This window comes from Adelges cooleyi, unplaced genomic scaffold, assembly GCF_023614345.1.
Source record: "Adelges cooleyi isolate 19-005CV unplaced genomic scaffold, UGA_ACOO_1.1 ACOO_flye_CR_arks_rails_tigmint_CR_PRNA_651, whole genome shotgun sequence".
Taxonomy (NCBI): Eukaryota; Metazoa; Arthropoda; class Insecta; order Hemiptera; family Adelgidae; genus Adelges; species Adelges cooleyi.
This window is the reverse complement of record NW_026096352.1, coordinates 11,030,661-11,049,564: the sequence shown is the minus strand read 5'-3', so window position 1 is coordinate 11,049,564 and position 18,904 is coordinate 11,030,661. Positions and strand designations below refer to the sequence as shown.

At 29.3% G+C, this 18,904-nt stretch overlaps 1 protein-coding gene across 1 annotated transcript; it reads left to right on the top strand.

Annotated features, from left to right (window-relative positions):
• The first annotated feature begins 10,222 nt into the window (after positions 1 to 10,222).
• Positions 10,223 to 18,872, top strand: LOC126844481 (ADP-ribosylation factor-like protein 6-interacting protein 1). The gene is made up of 5 exons (XM_050582717.1): positions 10,223 to 10,588; positions 14,416 to 14,549; positions 16,519 to 16,756; positions 17,816 to 17,900; positions 18,223 to 18,872. The coding sequence occupies exons 1-5, from the start codon at positions 10,553 to 10,555 to the stop codon at positions 18,348 to 18,350; spliced, it is 621 nt and encodes a 206-aa protein (XP_050438674.1). The 5' UTR covers positions 10,223 to 10,552; the 3' UTR covers positions 18,351 to 18,872.
• The last annotated feature ends 32 nt before the right edge of the window (positions 18,873 to 18,904 follow it).

Below are 18,904 nucleotides of genomic sequence, written 5' to 3'. Positions count from 1 at the left end.
GATTATTATTTCATAGGAGTTGTAGTTAAGTAAAATGTAATAATGTAAGTACAATGTAATAATTTTTCTCTCTTTTTTTTTTTTTTGAATGCCCGTCGTTCAACGACGGGCTTTATTTATTTTATTTTTTAGTTAAAGCGTATAACAGTATTTGTGTATGACGGTGGGAGTTGTAGGCGGCAAAACAAATCAGCCGAAGCTTTTCAAAATTATCATACTACTCAGCACCGACTAAAAAGTGAGACCGAATGTATTAAAAAAAAATGCTCAACGAGTTCAAGTATGATATTATAATCGCAATATAACAATATATATAATATAAAAACATTCTTCAAATTATGGATAACATATTCTTGGGATTTTAGAATTTATCGGTAGGTACTCGGTGCATAAACAGGAAAACGTTAAAATATTTTAGCTTAAAGATTATTATTTCATAGGAGTTGTAGTTAAGTAAAATTTTGATGATGCTGTATATATTTTGTGATTAAATTGTTATATGGTAAGATACATTTAATACATTTTGTTATAAATCTATATAGTTGGGAAATATTTTTAAATATTTTTTTTAAATACAACCTAGGTGAGAGTTGTGTAGGAAGGTAAATATTGTTTTACTACACGCACTTACGAAAACCATCCCATTATCAACGGTAGACAGGGACACGTCATTCATCGTTTTATAAAAAAATGATGGCCAAGCGATAAGGTATACTACATAATATTTACGCTGTATATATTTTTAACAAGTTGAAAAACTAAAATTTTAATATACCTTGTAAATATATGTTTTAAAAAGTCATGTATTTGCTACTGAAGATTTATTTTTTATATTATCTTATAGTAGCTTACCCATCTGCGTCATCTCCACACGTTGACCGCCGATAACCGTGCCCCAGAACTTAATGTGGGTATTAAAAATATATAATTTAACTTAATGTTTAGCTATTTTAGTTGAGTTTTGAATTTGCCTAACTATGTTAGCATGAATAATGAAAACTAATTATTACTCATTAGTATCACGTATCGATGGTGTTAAATTACAATGTTTCAGGAACCGAGTTTTAATTGCGCAGTATAATAATTATTAGTGTGGTAACAGTTGTAATAATAGTTATAATAACAAAATACAAATATTAATGGTCGTAAACATGAGATGTGAAAAAAAAAATGGTAGATGGATAAGCTATTAAGTTGTACAAAGAAAATGTGATGTATATATATATGAAGTAGACGTAGATCGCAAGCATAACGATAGACTTTGGTGTTGATGAAACTATTCTTATATCTTGGCCCCTTCAAAAATGTGTTGGGATTTCCCCTTATGCCGTTTCTGTACTTGCGAAACTGACATGTCTTTTTATCATTAATCCTGATACTATTAATCTTTTATATTTATGGTTTTAAATTCCGACAAAAATAAAAAAATGGTGATTAGAATTGGTGCGGAAATAGTATGAAACGTCATATTTTTTAGAAAAATCAAACAAATTAATTACAAAACGACATAAGCTTATCTCCTATAATATTTAGTGACTCCAAGTTCAAAGATACTATACTAAAATTTGGATCTCGCTTCGTTACAAATATTTTTAACAAAGAACGCAGTTTACCATCGTGGGCCAAAGTTATAAAAATTCAAATACTCGCTGGCCATTTTTCACTCTACGTACATGGATTGTAGAGTACAATATTGATTAATACTTCATCTGTATTTGTGCATGAAACTAGGACAGTTCAGTGTGTTCGATTAATAATTTAACTGCAGGTGCCTACTCGGCGATGAATTTATAATTTCAGCAATAAACCAGAATTTGAGAGTTCTACGACCAGGAAGTTTCTTAGATTTTACTATTATTTTAATAAATTAGCGTTGCTTTGACTTGTGACCAGTAAAACCTCTCAAACGACTGATGTATTATCGCCGGCGACTAATCACGGTCGTGTGGAATCGACTAACACAATATCGACGCCTGTGAGGGGATGGGACTTCAGTTGTTTTATACGCTTCTACGATCGAGGGTAAGCTCATAAGTACCTGTACTGTCTCTTCATTCGGAAGAAGTATGTGATTTTTATTTTCGCATATAAAAACGTAAGTGATAAAGTCGAGATCGAGAGACGACGATGACGATTTACGTCTGGAGGGGTACACGTCGTGGCCTTTTATGTCGGCTATAATAATACAAAGGGGTAGTGTGCACGTATATATAGAGCATTCTGTATTGGAGCCGCAGGCAACCCCGTCGACTAAAGACGGGGTGCGACTAATAAAACCGTTCACACCCGCTTACTGTTTGGCCTACCCTTCCTATAACGCCTCGGACTGCGCCGCCGCCGCCGCCACGACTGCGGCCGCTGGTCATCACCGCGGTCGCTGCGTCCAAATCTAAAAGGGGGGAAACAATAATACTACAATAACGATAATAATAATATTACTGTTGTAGTTATATACACACACATATATATATATATATATATATATTTGGCTACACGTAGTGTGCCACAGATACAGCGGGTGGCGGAGTGTGTATTTTAACGCAATATAATATTGATTATTGTTCGACGGCACGAAGGGTTGCGAACGTGAGGCAAAGGCTGCGGCGGTGGCGAATAATATAATTTATTATTGTAAAAAATAATAACCCTATGTATAATATATATATAGTATACAATAACATACACACACATCTCTAATTTTTTTTTTTTCCGCAACAATAATAAATATATAAATAATATGTATGCGCGTCTCTCGTATAATTAATTATCCGCCTCCGTGGTATATGGATATAATATATACACACACATATTTATTATTTTTTTTTGTATTTTTTTCCCTCAAATGGATCGCGTCCATCAATAACAATTGAATTATCACCGACGATTAATAATTTTAAATAATATTTTAGGGACGCGTTTTGTATTTACTTTTTTTATTTTTCATCCAAATATTTTTTCAATTTTAATGTAATAATTTTTCTCTCTTTTTTTTTTTTTAAATGCCCGTCGTTCAACGACGGGCTTTATTTATTTTATTTTTTAGTAAAAGCGTATAACAGTATTTGTGTATGACGGTGGGAGTTGTAGGCGGCAAAACAAATCAGCCGAAGCTTTTCAAAATTATCATACTACTCAGCACCGACTAAAAAGTGAGACCGAATGTGTTAAAAAAAAATGCTCAACGAGTTCAAGTATGATATTATAATCGCAATATAACAATATATATAATATAAAAACATTCTTCAAATTATTTATAACATATTCTTGGGATTTTAGAATTTATCGGTAGGTACTCGGTGCATAAACAGGAAAACGTTAACTAAAGAATTAAGAAATGTAATTGATCATTTTAAATTACTTTTAATACAAGAATTGTACGTTATATACCGAAGAGTCGTCTAGCATTATACTTTTTTTTATACTATTATATATCAGCAACATAATTGTTGTGTTGACTTGTGAAGTATAATTACTCTTATTTCACCGTAAGAAAATTATGCGAAATAATGGTCGCCGCTCTGAAATATCGTCTTCAATATAATATAATTTTAGTAAAGTTTCATTATGGCCTAATAAAACTTTACAATCATTTTGCGAAATATGCAAAATCTTTAAACGCGTTTATCTCAAATTATATTTTTTTAGTTAAGTTGTTAGTTAAGTTTTAGTTAAAGAGGCATTTGATCGGCATTTATTTCCATCGTTTTCCAAAGTTTCTGCGACAAAATCTCTGGAAGTCTGTAATTGTGTCGTCATTAATATACGTTTAATGTTTGTAATTTTTGTAAAATGCGTTAAATGTTATGTGCGTTGGGTGTTACTAATAACACTCAACCAACCTGCCGTTAAGGTTGGCCGCATAGTTGGACAATCGCTTTCGCCTTTCAGGCAAATGACTTGCAATTTATTTAAAACTATTTTTTGTCTTTAATTTGCGTCTTCATTATGGATTTCCTTTTAAATTTGGCAAGATTCCATATCCTGTTCAAATGCTATTGTTTCTTTAAAAACACAAACTGTATAATTTTTAAAAATATTTTTATTATAGCAACATAATATAATAGCAAAACGAAAGAATTGTATCAAACGTTAGACAAAACTTATTTATTTTCGCTGTAGATTATTTTCTAATTAAAAATATCTAGTAATCGTTTTATATTTTGCGTCAGTTTTTTTAAAAAAATTACTCAATATTGTGGCTATAAAATAAATAGTAATTTGAATATTATAGTTACACACACACTTTAGTATTTTTACGCTGCCAAATTCATGATAGTTTAATATATACAATTATTTGTTCAGTATACTTAGAATACGAGAAGACTTCCACTTACATCTATATTAAAATTTCAAATTAATTTTTTTTTATTAACCGCTGTAGGGTAAAATGCTATTTTTAATGATTTTCAAATTACTTTTTGGAGAATTATTCGGTTAAATCAGAGGAAACTTTTTTCAAAAATACTTTTCTTAGTAGTTTGATTTTATTAAAATAAAATAAAAACAATACAACCGAGTTGTAATAATGTTGATATAATTTATATATGAATACTAACTAACGTATTCCTCGTAATTTATAAACAGTTAAGTTTACTTTTATAATTTTATACACATAAATTATGTAAATAGATATATTTATTTAAATTTGAATGTATTATTTTTTGCTTGTTTTTCGTATAAACAGTATCGGTACTATTGAACCTAACAGAATTAAATAATATACAACCACTAACAGTGCCCGTCAACAGTTTTTTTTTTTGTTGGTAGGTTTTAACTTTTAACGTTTTTTAGCCAAATTAAAAAAAATGAGGAGGTTCTCTATTCGACGTTAAGCGATGGTATTGTGTTCATCGATTTCTATTGAATGGAAGTAAAATTCTCAATGAAACTTTTTTAACATTTAGTTCTATTGGGGGTGCCGTTATCAGCTTTATTGCTAAAAAATGATTATAAGTTACAAATAAAAAATTCCAATAGTGTGAATCTGTGTATACCAATATAATAATAATAGGGCACAGTCTCTGATAATTTTCTCCGGTAAATAAATAAATAATATAATATAACATTAATATTATTTTATTAATATATAATATACATCCCAATATATTTCTTCAATATACAACTATTATCCTATCATTCAAAAGCCTAAAATAAATTAAATTTCTTAAGAAAACCTACTTTTTTTTTTTTTTTATTAAAAATATATTTACAATCTGTAATATTAGTTACAGTAAGTAAATTTGAAAAAAAAATATAATACAATGACAGGACAACGTGAAAGAAGGGGGTGCCCAGTAACTCTACTTCAACTAGATTTAATTACATAATTATAATTGTTTTGAATTCCTTAAAAAAATTTTGATTTTTTTTTTTTTTTAGTTATTGAGAAGGTCGCGTGGCCAATTTCGTTTTAATCGACGAGGAGGATTGTTTGGAAGAGTAAGAGAAGAAATATTGGATGTCAGTGGATTCGGGTGATTTATAGTGGTAGAGTGGAATTTTTTATAATGAGTGGATGCAAGAACAGGAATAGTAGGAATACTGAGGTCGTGATGGAGTACGATTACTTACACACCACGGCGAGTTAGTTAGGAGAAGGAGGTTAATTGATTGAAAGGATTGAAATAAATTTAGATTTGAGGTTTTTGTCGTTCCCCAAATTTGGATGCCGTAGGTTATTGCAGGACGAATAAGTTGTTTGTATAGGAGGATTTTATTATTAGGAGAAATGTTTGAACGAAGAAGATGCCTTAAGCTATGGAGTTTTAATTTAAGAGATAGCTTTTTAGTTTTGATGTGAGTAGCCCAGGTTAGTCGCTTGTCAAGATGAATTCCTAAGTATGTAACAGAAGAAAACCTACTTAAAAAAAATTGGTAAAAATTGAATTGACAATTAAATGACGCCTGACACTTAGAAAAGTATTAAGTATTTTTTTTTATGGTTAGCCGATTTTTTTTTTATAGTTATCCTCTATAGAACTTATGGGCTAATATACAATTACTTGTTAACACAAATTTAAAAAACTTTTTATACTTAATTTTGAAGCCGGCGCACAGTGGTCTGAAACGCAATTTTAGGTGGAAAAAACTTATATTGATCAAATTTTCCTCAGATTTTGTCCAAAAAATTATAAAAAAGTGGTACTTAATGTTTTTGGGGTCAAAGAGTTCAAAATTTATATCAATTTTTAAATTCACGTATAATTGTAAGATGCAAATAAACATAATATTTTGTTTTTAAATTGAAATTTAACTTTCGTAAACTTCTTCATATGTTTCATAACTTAAATTTAATAACGATTTTACGTCATTGTCCAATTCATTTTTTTTTTTTTTTTGGTATGTTGCAAATTGAGGAAATATATGGATCTGAAGTGTCAAGTAATAAGTGTAGAACGTCTTCATTTTGAGCTACTCTACTAATTTTTCGCGAGTGATGTTCGCTATAATTTTTATAGTCTTTATTTCGCTTCCTGTGCTTCCTCGGAAAGTTGTCCTTAAAAATGTTCATATTACATTAGTTAATTATAATAAAGTTTATAATGGCTTTTACGCCAAAGTCTTTGTAAAACCAAAGTAAACCTTAAAATTGAATGGTTGACTAACTTAATGTGTATTGCGGTTCCCATTTTACATTTTCATACCGTGCCCTCAAAATTTCAAATAAATAATTTCTCGATTTTTAAAAATGGGGATTTAGTGGACCTCTATTTTTTAATAGCTGATAAAAATCATTATAAGAATAATACCGAGAATCAGTGTTATTCCAATCCAAATTGTCGTCAATTTCAGAATCATTTATTCCAACACTGCCGCTAGAGCTACCTGCAAAAAAAATGATTAAAAATACAGATGCAAATGGATGCAAACCAAATTTTGGGATCTGGTACTGAAGAACAAGTACTATATTGTATATATATATTGAATAACGATTATTATGGGTTATTTTTTAGTTGTACGCTTTGAAATATCAATATTAACATTTTTTTACTACTTTTTTAACTTTGTTTTAATAGTAAAATAATAAATATTTATAATATTAATATGAAACACTTACCTAAGTTTTCGAATTCATTACTTATATGAAACTAATTCAAACAAAAAAAAAAAAAAGTTTACCTGTGTATAATATACTAAAAAAATGTAATGTACAATCGGTGAACGATTCGACGTTTGTGAGCGCGTTATTATGTTTTACTTATCGCTTGCGCCGCTTGGTAATGTTAATATTATCTGAAATTCTATTTTTTTGTTATATAGAACTTATATATAATGGGTTAATAACATAAAATACCTATTTTTATGAATTTTAATTATTGACTTTATTCCACCTAAATTAGCTTTTAGACCACTGTGCGGCGCAACACAATGAATGTGTAAAAAACTAAATAACTGACCAAAAAATCGACAAGAAATTAAAAAACAATTATTTTATATTTCTTCTAGTGCCAGACTTTTAATTTAATTGTTAATTCATGCAAACGATAACAATTGTTTTGAAGTTTTTTTTTTTTTTGATAATAATATGTATACATATTAGTAAATAATAGAAATTCAAATATACATAATAATCTGACCCCGCTATAACACCGTACTTACTTATTGCTTTACGCTGGCCGTAATTTTTCACTGTCTGCTGAGTTTAATTCCATAATTAATGTATTTATGTGCTCTAATTAAAGAAACACAAGCCAATCCACTGTAATAATTTAAACTAAATAATATAGGACTACACGATATGGTACAAGTTTATAAACCGAGGAGCGAATTTAACCACTAAGTAACAAAACTACACACAAGTCAAAACAAATGATTTTCCACCACAGACGTAGGTAAAGCTTTTGTAATAATGATTATTTTATTGATTTATCGCGTTTTTAAGTAAATTTTATGTTATGTTGTTGTGTCAGCTTTATAAAAAAGTATCGAGACCGGAACTTGAAGAAACCAACTTGCACATTCCTTTGAGTGTACTCGAAAAGCTATTAATTAAAGTCAAATAAGTCCCGCGCTAAATTATCGTTTTCTTCTACTTTGGAAATTTTTTGTCGCTTTTTAAATAAATAAAAAAAAACATTGGATTACGTCGTCATTATACGGAAATGATAATATCTGCTCACACGGATTCTAAAATATTAATTGGGATTTTATGAAACCTCATATTGTTTATTCAAATCACGCGCCAAATGCAACATTATTTACATAATTGATAATACATACTCGTAGTTAATAGTTGAGATTTTACGGGACAATTGTAATTAGTAGTCTACATTCATAATCGTGACAACAGTGGCAACACATGGTGTCTGTAGTGCCACTTAAATTTAACAAACGACAAAGGCACCGGTCAAACTGTCAAAAACAAAATTATATAAATATACATAGGTATATAATATATGTATTATAAATATATATACAATTGTACCTTGGTTTTAAAATGGACACTTCTACTTTTTACAACTTTAAGCATACAACTCTTAATACTTTTATTTGCAATGAAGGTCTGTGTAATTTTTTTACAAAATTCATTATAACTAATCATTAATCAATACTTGTTCTGAGATTGTCATTTTTGTACTGTGTTTTATCAATTAGTAGTCCGTTTCAATTTTGCCAAAAAATGGCATTAGACCTTTTGAACCCTTTTCAATGTTAATCGGTAGTACTTAAACATCTAAAGAATATTTCATACAAATTTGAATCTGATTCGACTATCCTTAAAAATGTTGTAGAACGCCGAATTTTAAGTTGAAAAATATGTACATTTTTTGGGCGTCTTTCTCGATTTTTAAAGAGATGAATGAACTTTTGAATTACCAATCCAATAAAGAACCTTTCAGGTACGATTTCTGATCTATAGAGTTGCTATACGAATAAATCGGCTTAGCGGTTTAGAAGATATCGAGGGTCGTTACTAATAAAAAATAAATACACTTCATTGTATAAACAGTACATTCTCAACTCCGTATAAAAGATAAACCGTTTATCGTTAATCATATTTCACAATTCACACACAATGAACGATAATGTCAAGACTTCATTGGTTAAATTCAATTGACAGGTTAATGCTAACCGTGTTTCTATCTTAGGCAGAACAACGATAGCAGAAATATACGATACTATGATAAAATATTTTATTTTATTACTTACCTATGTTATAATATTATGTTGACTGTTGTACTGAAATATAGAGCATGGAACATAATATTATATATAATATATTGTGCCTATGCGTTGACGATCTCGGAAGCGACAAGCCTTTTGTGCTTGACTTTTAATCATTTATTAATTATTATACATTTTAATTATTATAAGTCGCTTATTATATGTTATTTTAGTCATGACTAAACTCACATTAAGTCAATGAGGTTATGCAATGTAAATCATTTTAAATAACTTATGTCATTTGCTCGAATAGGGTACTCGGTAAAGGCACTTGGTCTTGTCAATTACTAAATATTACATTATTGCTAAATCGAGTCCCCTCGGATATTTGCTTTAATTATTTGTACACTACAAATTGTGTCGTATGATTATAAATATTATGCGTCATGTATTCAAATACTGCGTGACTCCACGACAAGCGATTTGATTTTTTTTGCAATTATGGATATCTTTAGTTTTTATAGCAAAACATGTTTTTCGTATCGATGAACAATTTTTTCTTTTTTTTTTTTGGGATGGGCAGTTGTTAGATAATATGTATTATTAATAGCTGAACAAATTGTCTAGATTATTTCACAAACGACGTAATTAACAGTGTGACCATATTTTAGGAAATACAGTATTATAAGAACGCGTTTAGAAAAAATGTTCTTTTACATGGTTTTCAAACTAGACGCCTCATTACTATGACCAACAACAGCTGACCGACGTGGATGCCCTTCGAGATTGTTGAAAATGATTTTGTTCAATATTACGTGATTACAATCGTATATAATAATAATATAATATTATGGTTTATTATGGTCAATCAACTGTACATAATATTGTGATACACCTAATACACCTATTTGTTGAACGATAATTCCGATAACGGGACGAGTCGTCCGCACTATACCGACTTCATTGGGGCAATAAAATAAAACCGTGGCCACGTTTGGGTAGGCTTTTATTGTGTTATCGGCGTGCCCGTTAGACACGATTAGGACTTGGAATACAGATAAAACCGAACGTGTTTTACAGGAAATTTATTATAAATAGCTCGGCGTTCAGTTAGGTTTTTTCTAGTATACTTTTGATCCGTTTCGCCCCGGCAGTAGTATCCTACATACCGTGTGTTCGACGCGTTTTTCAAAAGAAGGAATCACGCACAAGCGATTAAGTACCGTTTAAAACACCAATTTTTTTTTTTTCGTTTGTTTCTATACTTACCCCATACACCGTTTTCGAGAACGTTGATTGTGTCTGGCTTCTTATTTTAATCTGCGGCGGCCAAACATATTGGTATTTTGTTTTTTTTTTTTTATGGTCTTTTGCATACCTATATTTTGAAGACCGACAAGAGAGTCTCCTTACCACAACATCAAAAACCAGACGGAATAACGACAATATGGCCGACGCCGAGTGCATCGATTTGTTGGAAAAGGTACGATATCGCATTTTGATTTACCTAATAGTTATAATAATCATTTTTATGTTCTGCCGTCACTAACATGCTTGCTGGCCAATACAATACCGGTAACCTTCAACCAAAGGGGGTCATAACACTCAGTTCAAAAGAAAACGCTCGCAAGAGAAAAAACAGCTCTATGATTCAAACCAACCACATTATTTCGCTTCGCCTTTAGACGGACGATATTATCATACAAAAAAAAAAAATGTTCACAGCCTTACAGCATTCGAACACTAGTTTGTACTAACCACGTTCGCTAGATCCTTTTGATCGCATTTAAAAAAAAAAAAAAAAATATGTTACCAACTCGACCAGGCAGACGCGGCGATGACGCTAAGCTATTGAGTATAAATTATCAATTAAAATCATCACTTACTATTTTATTTGTTTATTTCTTCAAATTCAGTCATAAACAAATTGTATTTTAATATAACTGTTGTAGGTACAGTTTACAACTATGTACTGACGTACCCTAACCCTCTAAAAGCTATGGTCGACCACACTTTAGAGTTATGTTTACATTGCTTATAATACAACAAAAATCGAATTGCGGCACGCTTGGAGCTTTCTGCTGTTATTTTAATTAATATTAATTGTTTACCTATAAAAAAAAGCATCGGTCCAAACACAGTTTTATGCAAATTTTTTTTTTGTTTAATAATAAATATTTGCATAGCAATAATAGATACCTACTGGCGGTTCCAATGCTTAATAATATTAAAATGCTTAAAATAATATATATAATGTCATGTGGGTTGTAGATTTTAACCGACTAGCTTCTGGCGTTGTACATTTTTACAGTTTTTACATTTTGGTTAATAATTATTCATAATTGTATTGTTTTTGCGTTCAATATTATACAAAATGTCTACCTACATAACTTAACATATTTTTTTTGCAATTGAAAACTTTTTTTTAGATATACATTTCTCAATTTAACATAATCGTACATTATGTAAGGCAGACATTACTAGAAAATTTGATTTTTAAATACCATTTCAAAACATTATTTTTTCGTATTAAAATTCTAGTTATGAATTTAAACTAGACTATGTACTGAAAATAACCTGACTATCAGTCCCATCTATATTTTATTTTAAAATTAATTTTTTAGGAATAAATAATATTGTGTTTGGTTGTATTAAATTATTTTATTTTATTTCTAAACTATTTAAACAATCAATTATTTAAAAATATTTTTTTAAAAATTATGTTTTGTCTAATAGAAATTAAAAACGCCTACCTACGTTTGTTTGAGATTCAAATTGAGTTAATATTTGATATTAATAATAATAATTTGTTGGCAAATAAAAATTTAATAAAAAACTTTGCTCTTGTTAAAAAAATGGCGAAAAATTATACTTCGATAATAACATGATTTAATAAAAAATAAATGTAAAGAAATATGTGCATATTCAACTTTTTTTTAATTTCTATTACGTTAGTCAAATTTTTTAAATTTATTTAAATATTTTGAACATCAAAAGTTGATTGATTTACTTTAGTTATATCTACTTACATTTAAATGCATTTTTTTAAAAATGACATATGATTTAATTTAAATTAGGAATTTTATACATAATAGTTGAATATTTTCATAATATATTGTTTAAATACTGATAGTTATAGTTTAAGTATAAAATCTGTACATTTTTTAAAATTAATAATTTGTTCCTCAAAGTTTACATCTTCAATTTTTAGGAGTATACAGGTTTTTATTTAGTATAAAACAGTATTTTTCTTTTAGAACAGTGTCAAATTTTAAAAGGTTTAAATACCAGTTTATTTATTTAACTCTTAGGTATACACGAGTACTTGAATTTTGTTCTGGTAAATAATTACTGGTTGATATACTATTATGATTATCTGTATTAGTTCTGAAGTGAATTAGATAATTTTAGGCCTTTTAAAAGGGTAGGTATAATTTGCCCTATTTTCAACAGTAATTTTTAAAACTAGTCCATAACAAAGATTTTTAGTTGATTATTTAAATAATACTAAACAAGAAATTGAAATATATAACAGTGATAAAGATTAACAATTTTTCTATTATCATGACGTTAGACGTAAATTAATAACATAAAGGTTTAGTGTTGTTCTTACTGTAATTCTTACCACATTACTGCTTAGCTTGTCAATTTTGAAAAAAAAATGAATTTTTAAAAAAATGGACTCGTGTGGCTTAACAAGTAGTGTACACATCATAAAACTATAATAATTGGAAAAATATATAATTTTACATAGGTATTTCATTGAGATATATCGTCAGCCTATGAAATAGGCAATGGGCCTATTGCATAGGCTGATTCAGCAATGGGCGTAACACCAAAATACCAAATCTCACACTAACAGGAAAAAAAGTTAAATTTATTATATTTATTTCAATAACAATTGCTTACGGTTCATCACACGTTTCATGGAAAAAAACACTGAAATAAAATCATTATTATACCAGCCGACGAACAATTTTTTTTCTTTCAAATAGTTTTAATATAGGTACCGAAAATTGATTTAGGTACGTCTTTTGCTAAATAGGCTGACGATATGCTCGCAAAACTAGTTCAAACAATACATTACTACTTAAAGAGGATTCGATATCGACCGTTTTTTCAGCCAAAAAAAATCATTTTTTGTCCATCGCACAGGCCGAACCAGTGATCCGATTAAAAATCTAATAACAGATATGAATTCCTCATAAAGTTCACTTGAGATCGGTCAGAGTATTTTTTTAAAATTTTTAACCGTTTACAAATTTTATTTGAAATTGTGAAATTTTATAAAATGTTCAAACGTGTTTTATGCGTAGTGGGAATAAGATATTAGAAAAGTATGCTGATCGATCTCAAGTAAACTTCATGACGAATTCGAATCCGTTTTCAGATTAGTTATCGGATTGCTGGTTCAGCCTGTGCGATGGACAAAAAATGTATTATTATATTAACTAAATTGGCTTTTACTCATAGAAAAAATGATTTAAATTAAAAATAATACCATGAAGCGTATACAAATTAACCGGTAAATTAATTGACATGGTCGAAATTGATTAAAACCCTTTTTCTCTTAACTATTGCCTATAAAAAAGTTAACTTTGTACAACTTTTTATAAGAGACAAAACAAACTTTGATCTAACGGTCTGATCAGGTTTTTAATAGTTTGTTATTTTCGAAACATTTTAGTTTCCAAACATTTATTTTGTAATAATCGCCTAGCACAATTTAAATTTGTATAAAATACTATCATAAGGGGTTTTCGTTAAATTTAGCCAGTAAAAATTGACTTTACTTATTTTGCACTCAGGTTAGAACCGAATGATATCGACTTAACACGAATGATACGTCTGTCAGCCTTTTTATGAGAATCTAAAACTAGAGCCAAACGTATGTCGTATACAAATATGTTGTCATAAGATTTGTGTTGTTTTAATATTTTATACTTATAGTATTATATTAATCAGCGATAGTGTTATAACTCTGATTTCTTAAAAATCTTATTTATTTTAAATGAATATTTTATGCATTATGTTTACATATCTTAGACCGGAAGTTGTTATTTGTCATGCAAGCTTTCAGAGATGTATTTTAATTAATAGACTAATAGAATGTTAAAAAAAAACTGTTTATACTAATTATGATAATCTACAAAAACAAAAATCTAGCAGGCAAATAAGCCGTATAACCGGTTCCACAGCTGTATGCATTAAGTATGAACTTTAGTTGTTTTAGCTTGCTTTTGTATTTTCGGTTGACTAACCGCGTAATTAATGGCCTAAATTATCATTTTTTTTTTGTTATTGTTCCAGGAAAGGATTTCGAAGGAACTAAAAAACCGTCTGCACGAGTGGCGGGAAGTCATAGTAATATTGAACGCGTTAATGGCTTGGGAAAAAATTTGGTTTCCCGCAATAACAGTGGCGTGCGTTTCAATGTTGTACTTGTAAGCATAACACACGTTCCGATAAGGCGTATAATGTATATTATTACCAAAATTATAATTAAATATGTTTTTATTGGCGTGACTGAAAAACGACGTTGGCGTAGAGCTACATGCATGTAGGTTTTTTACTTTAATATTATGTATAATGCAACTGCTGCACGCCATAGGTGGACATCACATCAAACCACCGTCAACATGACCGGCGACCGCTCTGACATGATAACCCGTCGTTTAGAAATGATTTTCTTTTCCTACAGATATAAAAAAAAATGAGTAATAATATAATACACTATAAAGATTATGGAGGCCCGTAAATTCTTTGTTATCAGGCTGCCCCGTCTACTCGACAGCAGTGTCCTGTAGCTATAAATATTTTTTATTATTAAAAAATAAGTACCGACCAGATTATTTTTCCTTTCACCAGTACGCGTTTGTGTAGTTAAAAAAATATACAAATCATAAAAAGTCGAAATCTACAATCGATTTTCGTTTATGAGTTTTGAGCAGACTTTTAAGTTTCGAAGACTGGTACGATACACTTTAATAGACAAGGCTTCGTTTCTGTCGTTATTACTTATTTGTATACAATTATCAATACCCCCCCCCCCGCAGTACCTTGATTCCCTAGATTATACGGATAACTGTTGTATTAATTCCAATGGATATTCCTGCACGGGTTTTTGTAGAGAATTGAGTGTCAATAAGACACTTTTTCTTATAATTATTTATGCATGTAGATCGCATTAAATTTAATACAAATGTAGTACCTAATGCAAACCTAAATACACAATTTTAAATTGATTATTCATACTGAAAATACAATCTTCACTTATAATAGACAATAACACAAGGATTAATGATGATTGTTACTTAAAAATGTATATTTTAACTTGTATTTTAATGTGTTTGTAAACTTTCGTAATTTCCCTGTTAAGTAATCTTCAAGAGTTCCTAACTATATCTTATTTTTAATACCATGTTTTTCCGGTAGGAATTTTCAAGGAGATGATTGTCGGAGGCGACTTCCGTCCACTTATTCTTCGGTCCGACATATTAGAGTTATTTCAATAAAATATCTGTCAACTCGGGTCAATAATAAGTCTTATTTAAATAAATATCTATTAGAGGTACCTTTTTAATTGTTCATACTAATTTCAGTGCGGTACAGCGTACCTAACATAGACATATAATATATATATATATATATATATATATTATTTATTTGAATATGCAGAACATCCAAGATATGTTACTTCGTGTGACATCGTTTGCTGTTTGGTAGTCAGTATAAAAAAAACTTGTCAATTTTCCAAAAATATATTTATTATATTATGCCATCACAAAAATATAATTTATTGTCCATACAGAGGGGTGTCACAATTCAAATGGAAGGATACAGTAATATATTATACCCTATTTTTTTTTTTACCTAATTGTTTAATATATTTGCATTTTATAAAGTATCGATCGTTAGACGAAACATGGTGTTCGTATTTTTTACAGGTAGTAATTTTCTCGATCTAATTAAATTAATAATTTAAGTTTAAAATAGTTGCTCTGACGTAATAATTTGTACAATATCTAGGTCAGCTTAGAACAAAGCGTTCAAACAACAACTATTACTATAATACGGTGTATAAATTATACCTGTAGTAATGGGAATATAAATTAATTAACAGGAGCGGATAGGTAATTTTTTTGGCACATGGAAATGTTTTCAAAAGAGCCAACAAAATGGAAAACAAATTGCTCGCTTACTACCCATTCGCATCACTTTCTTAAAACTATGAGATTATTATTAGTAACTAGGTGTATATATATATAGAAATAACAGTAATAAAATTAAGCATCATTTTCAAAGTATGATTTTATTTTAATAGTTTTGTTAGCGCTTTTTAAAAACAAACAAAGTTACCTGGTATAATTTACCATTAATCAGTTTATAATTATTTCCGGTCATTTCCGACAGGTACGTATGGCTAGTGAACTGTTCGATGTTAAACATGATCTGGGCAACCGGGTTGTTGGTGACTTTGTTGGACTGCTTCATGTGCGGTCCTTTCCAGAAGCTCTTGCCGCCAAACATTTGGGACCAAAATAAGGAACAAGCGTACACGGTCGTGTGTGAATCCGTCACCGACTACTACGTCACGTTCAGACTATACGTGGAGCGATTTTTCAAACTCAGACAGACCAACACGAGGCTGGTGAGCATACGATTATCATTTATCTATATACTAATAAAACTCAGTCTAAATAAGTACAGGTAAACTGCAATACTCCATAGTGGGTAGTAATTATTTGCTTAATTAGTTAGGTGTTTAATTTTTTCGGGCGTCTCCATTTTTTTTGACACTCGTTTTTAAACACCATCGTTATACATATATTGTAAGGACTCATTAAAATGTTTACAGTTATTCCTATTTCTTGTTAGTTTTTTTTGCCATATTTTGTACTAGATTCTTCATCTTTGATGGTCTATTTCTAGTCATCTTCTGTTAATTTATTCTCTTCTATGGATAATTCAGAATTACTAAGAAACAGCCTATAGGTTCACTAAGTCTCATTTGTAAATACAAGAAAATAGTATATCTACCTACGTGTGTTATTTATTTTCTTCTAAGTATTTTGTATTAAGTGGAAAACCGGAGCCAAAAGTACTATAACATTTTTGAGCATACATATTTACAAGTAGGTATTCTTATATCTAGTGTTGAGTGTGTTCGATTTTAGATTTAAGAATTAAGTGAGCTATTTTTTTAATATAATTATCAATATCTAGCATTCTAAAAATAAAATAATTTACATATATTTTTCATTAAAAAAATTGTATAGTTAATAATACATTTCAAAATATATCCACAAAAATGCAGAGATATTTTAAGAAGTTAACTCTTTCTTATTTAACCGAGACTAGAGTTACAGTTTGACACTTTATTGTAACTATACGAATGAATAAAAAGGTTTAAACCATTGTTTATTTTAGTATTTTTAATAGATAAATACAAACAGTTATTATCAAACAATAGTTTAAATTTTACTTGAAACTAAAAACGTTTTTTTTTATAGAGGTATTAGATATTAGGTTATAGCCATTGATCTGTTTGATTTGATATTTTTAAGAAAGCAAAATTTACACCTATACTTAGTAGTTAGTACCAAGCGTTGAACCTAATAATTACTAAAAATGTAGGAATTTTTTTTTTATCATATTAATAATAATGATATTTTATTATAAGTATATTTTTTTATTTGTATGATTTTAGTTTCACTCTGTCCTGGCCGTGTCGTTCTTCAGTCTTTTGTACGTCGGGATGACATTTAATAATTTATTCGTATCATACATAACAGGTATGTAAACAATTTTATTTAAATTAATCTAAAATTAATTGTTATATTTGCTATCTCTTTTTAATGTACAAGGGGATCTATATGTTTTCCAACCAGTTTCTCTTTTTTGGTTTATAGATACCTATCTGACACAAAATAATCTAAATTTATAGTTTTCCAATAATTTGTAAAGAATTGTTGCATAATAATATGTTCATAACTGCAAGGTTTATAGATATCTATAAACCTTGCTATAACTATACTAGTATGCCTCAACTTGGAGAAGATACGAACATTGATATCTATTTGTAATTTAATTGTATTTCTTTTTTTGTGAGTTTAGTTTTAGTAATTCTATTGTTCCCCGGATTCAAAATAAGGTCCGAATATATTGAGAACACATTACAGACGAGCATGCAAATGGTGATGTCGCGGTTATGGCCAAATAATGACAATATGGCGTGTTCGTAGGATCGTCTTTAGCTGACACAATCGTTATTCGGTTTTTAATTAAAAAAAAAAAAAATAAAAGATAATTTATTGTAAAAAAATCAATTGCGGTGGGCTACGAGCGCATCATAAGCCGTGCTCACCGCATTATTTGATAACGTTTTTTTTTTTTTTTAATTGTCATTTACTTTTGAAAAATTAAGTGAAGCATTTTGTAACACCACGTTAATACTCCCTCCCCCCGTATGTATACTTTCTAGTTTATCGGTGTAGCCGTTACCTACACCGTTTGAATTTTGTTAACTATAAAAGCTGAACAATTTGTAGACTATTGCGGTGATTGCATTGCAGCGTCAACGTGCCAGACAAAACGCTGAATTGTATTTTAACCGATGTAGTTTGGTAATTATGTATGTAAAATTATTTATATACGTTTCGTGTTATATTTATGTGTTTACAACTGTTTTATGTACTTACTTAAAGTAAAAAAAATAAACTTAATGTAATTAGCTATTATTGAATAAATTTGCACGTGCAAAGTCAACTGATAATCATAAAATATTGTTTATTAGAAT

What these genes read in the sequence shown, in the direction of transcription:
- LOC126844481 (XM_050582717.1), top strand. Translation starts at nt 10,553, where the DNA reads ATGGCCGACGCCGAGTGCATCGATTTGTTGGAAAAG. An exon ending in GACAGACCAACACGAGGCTG is followed by an intron (nt 16,757 to 17,815) that starts GTGAGCATACGA and finishes GTATGATTTTAG; the next exon opens with TTTCACTCTGTCCTGGCCGT. An exon ending in ATTCGTATCATACATAACAG is followed by an intron (nt 17,901 to 18,222) that starts GTATGTAAACAA and finishes TTGTGAGTTTAG; the next exon opens with TTTTAGTAATTCTATTGTTC.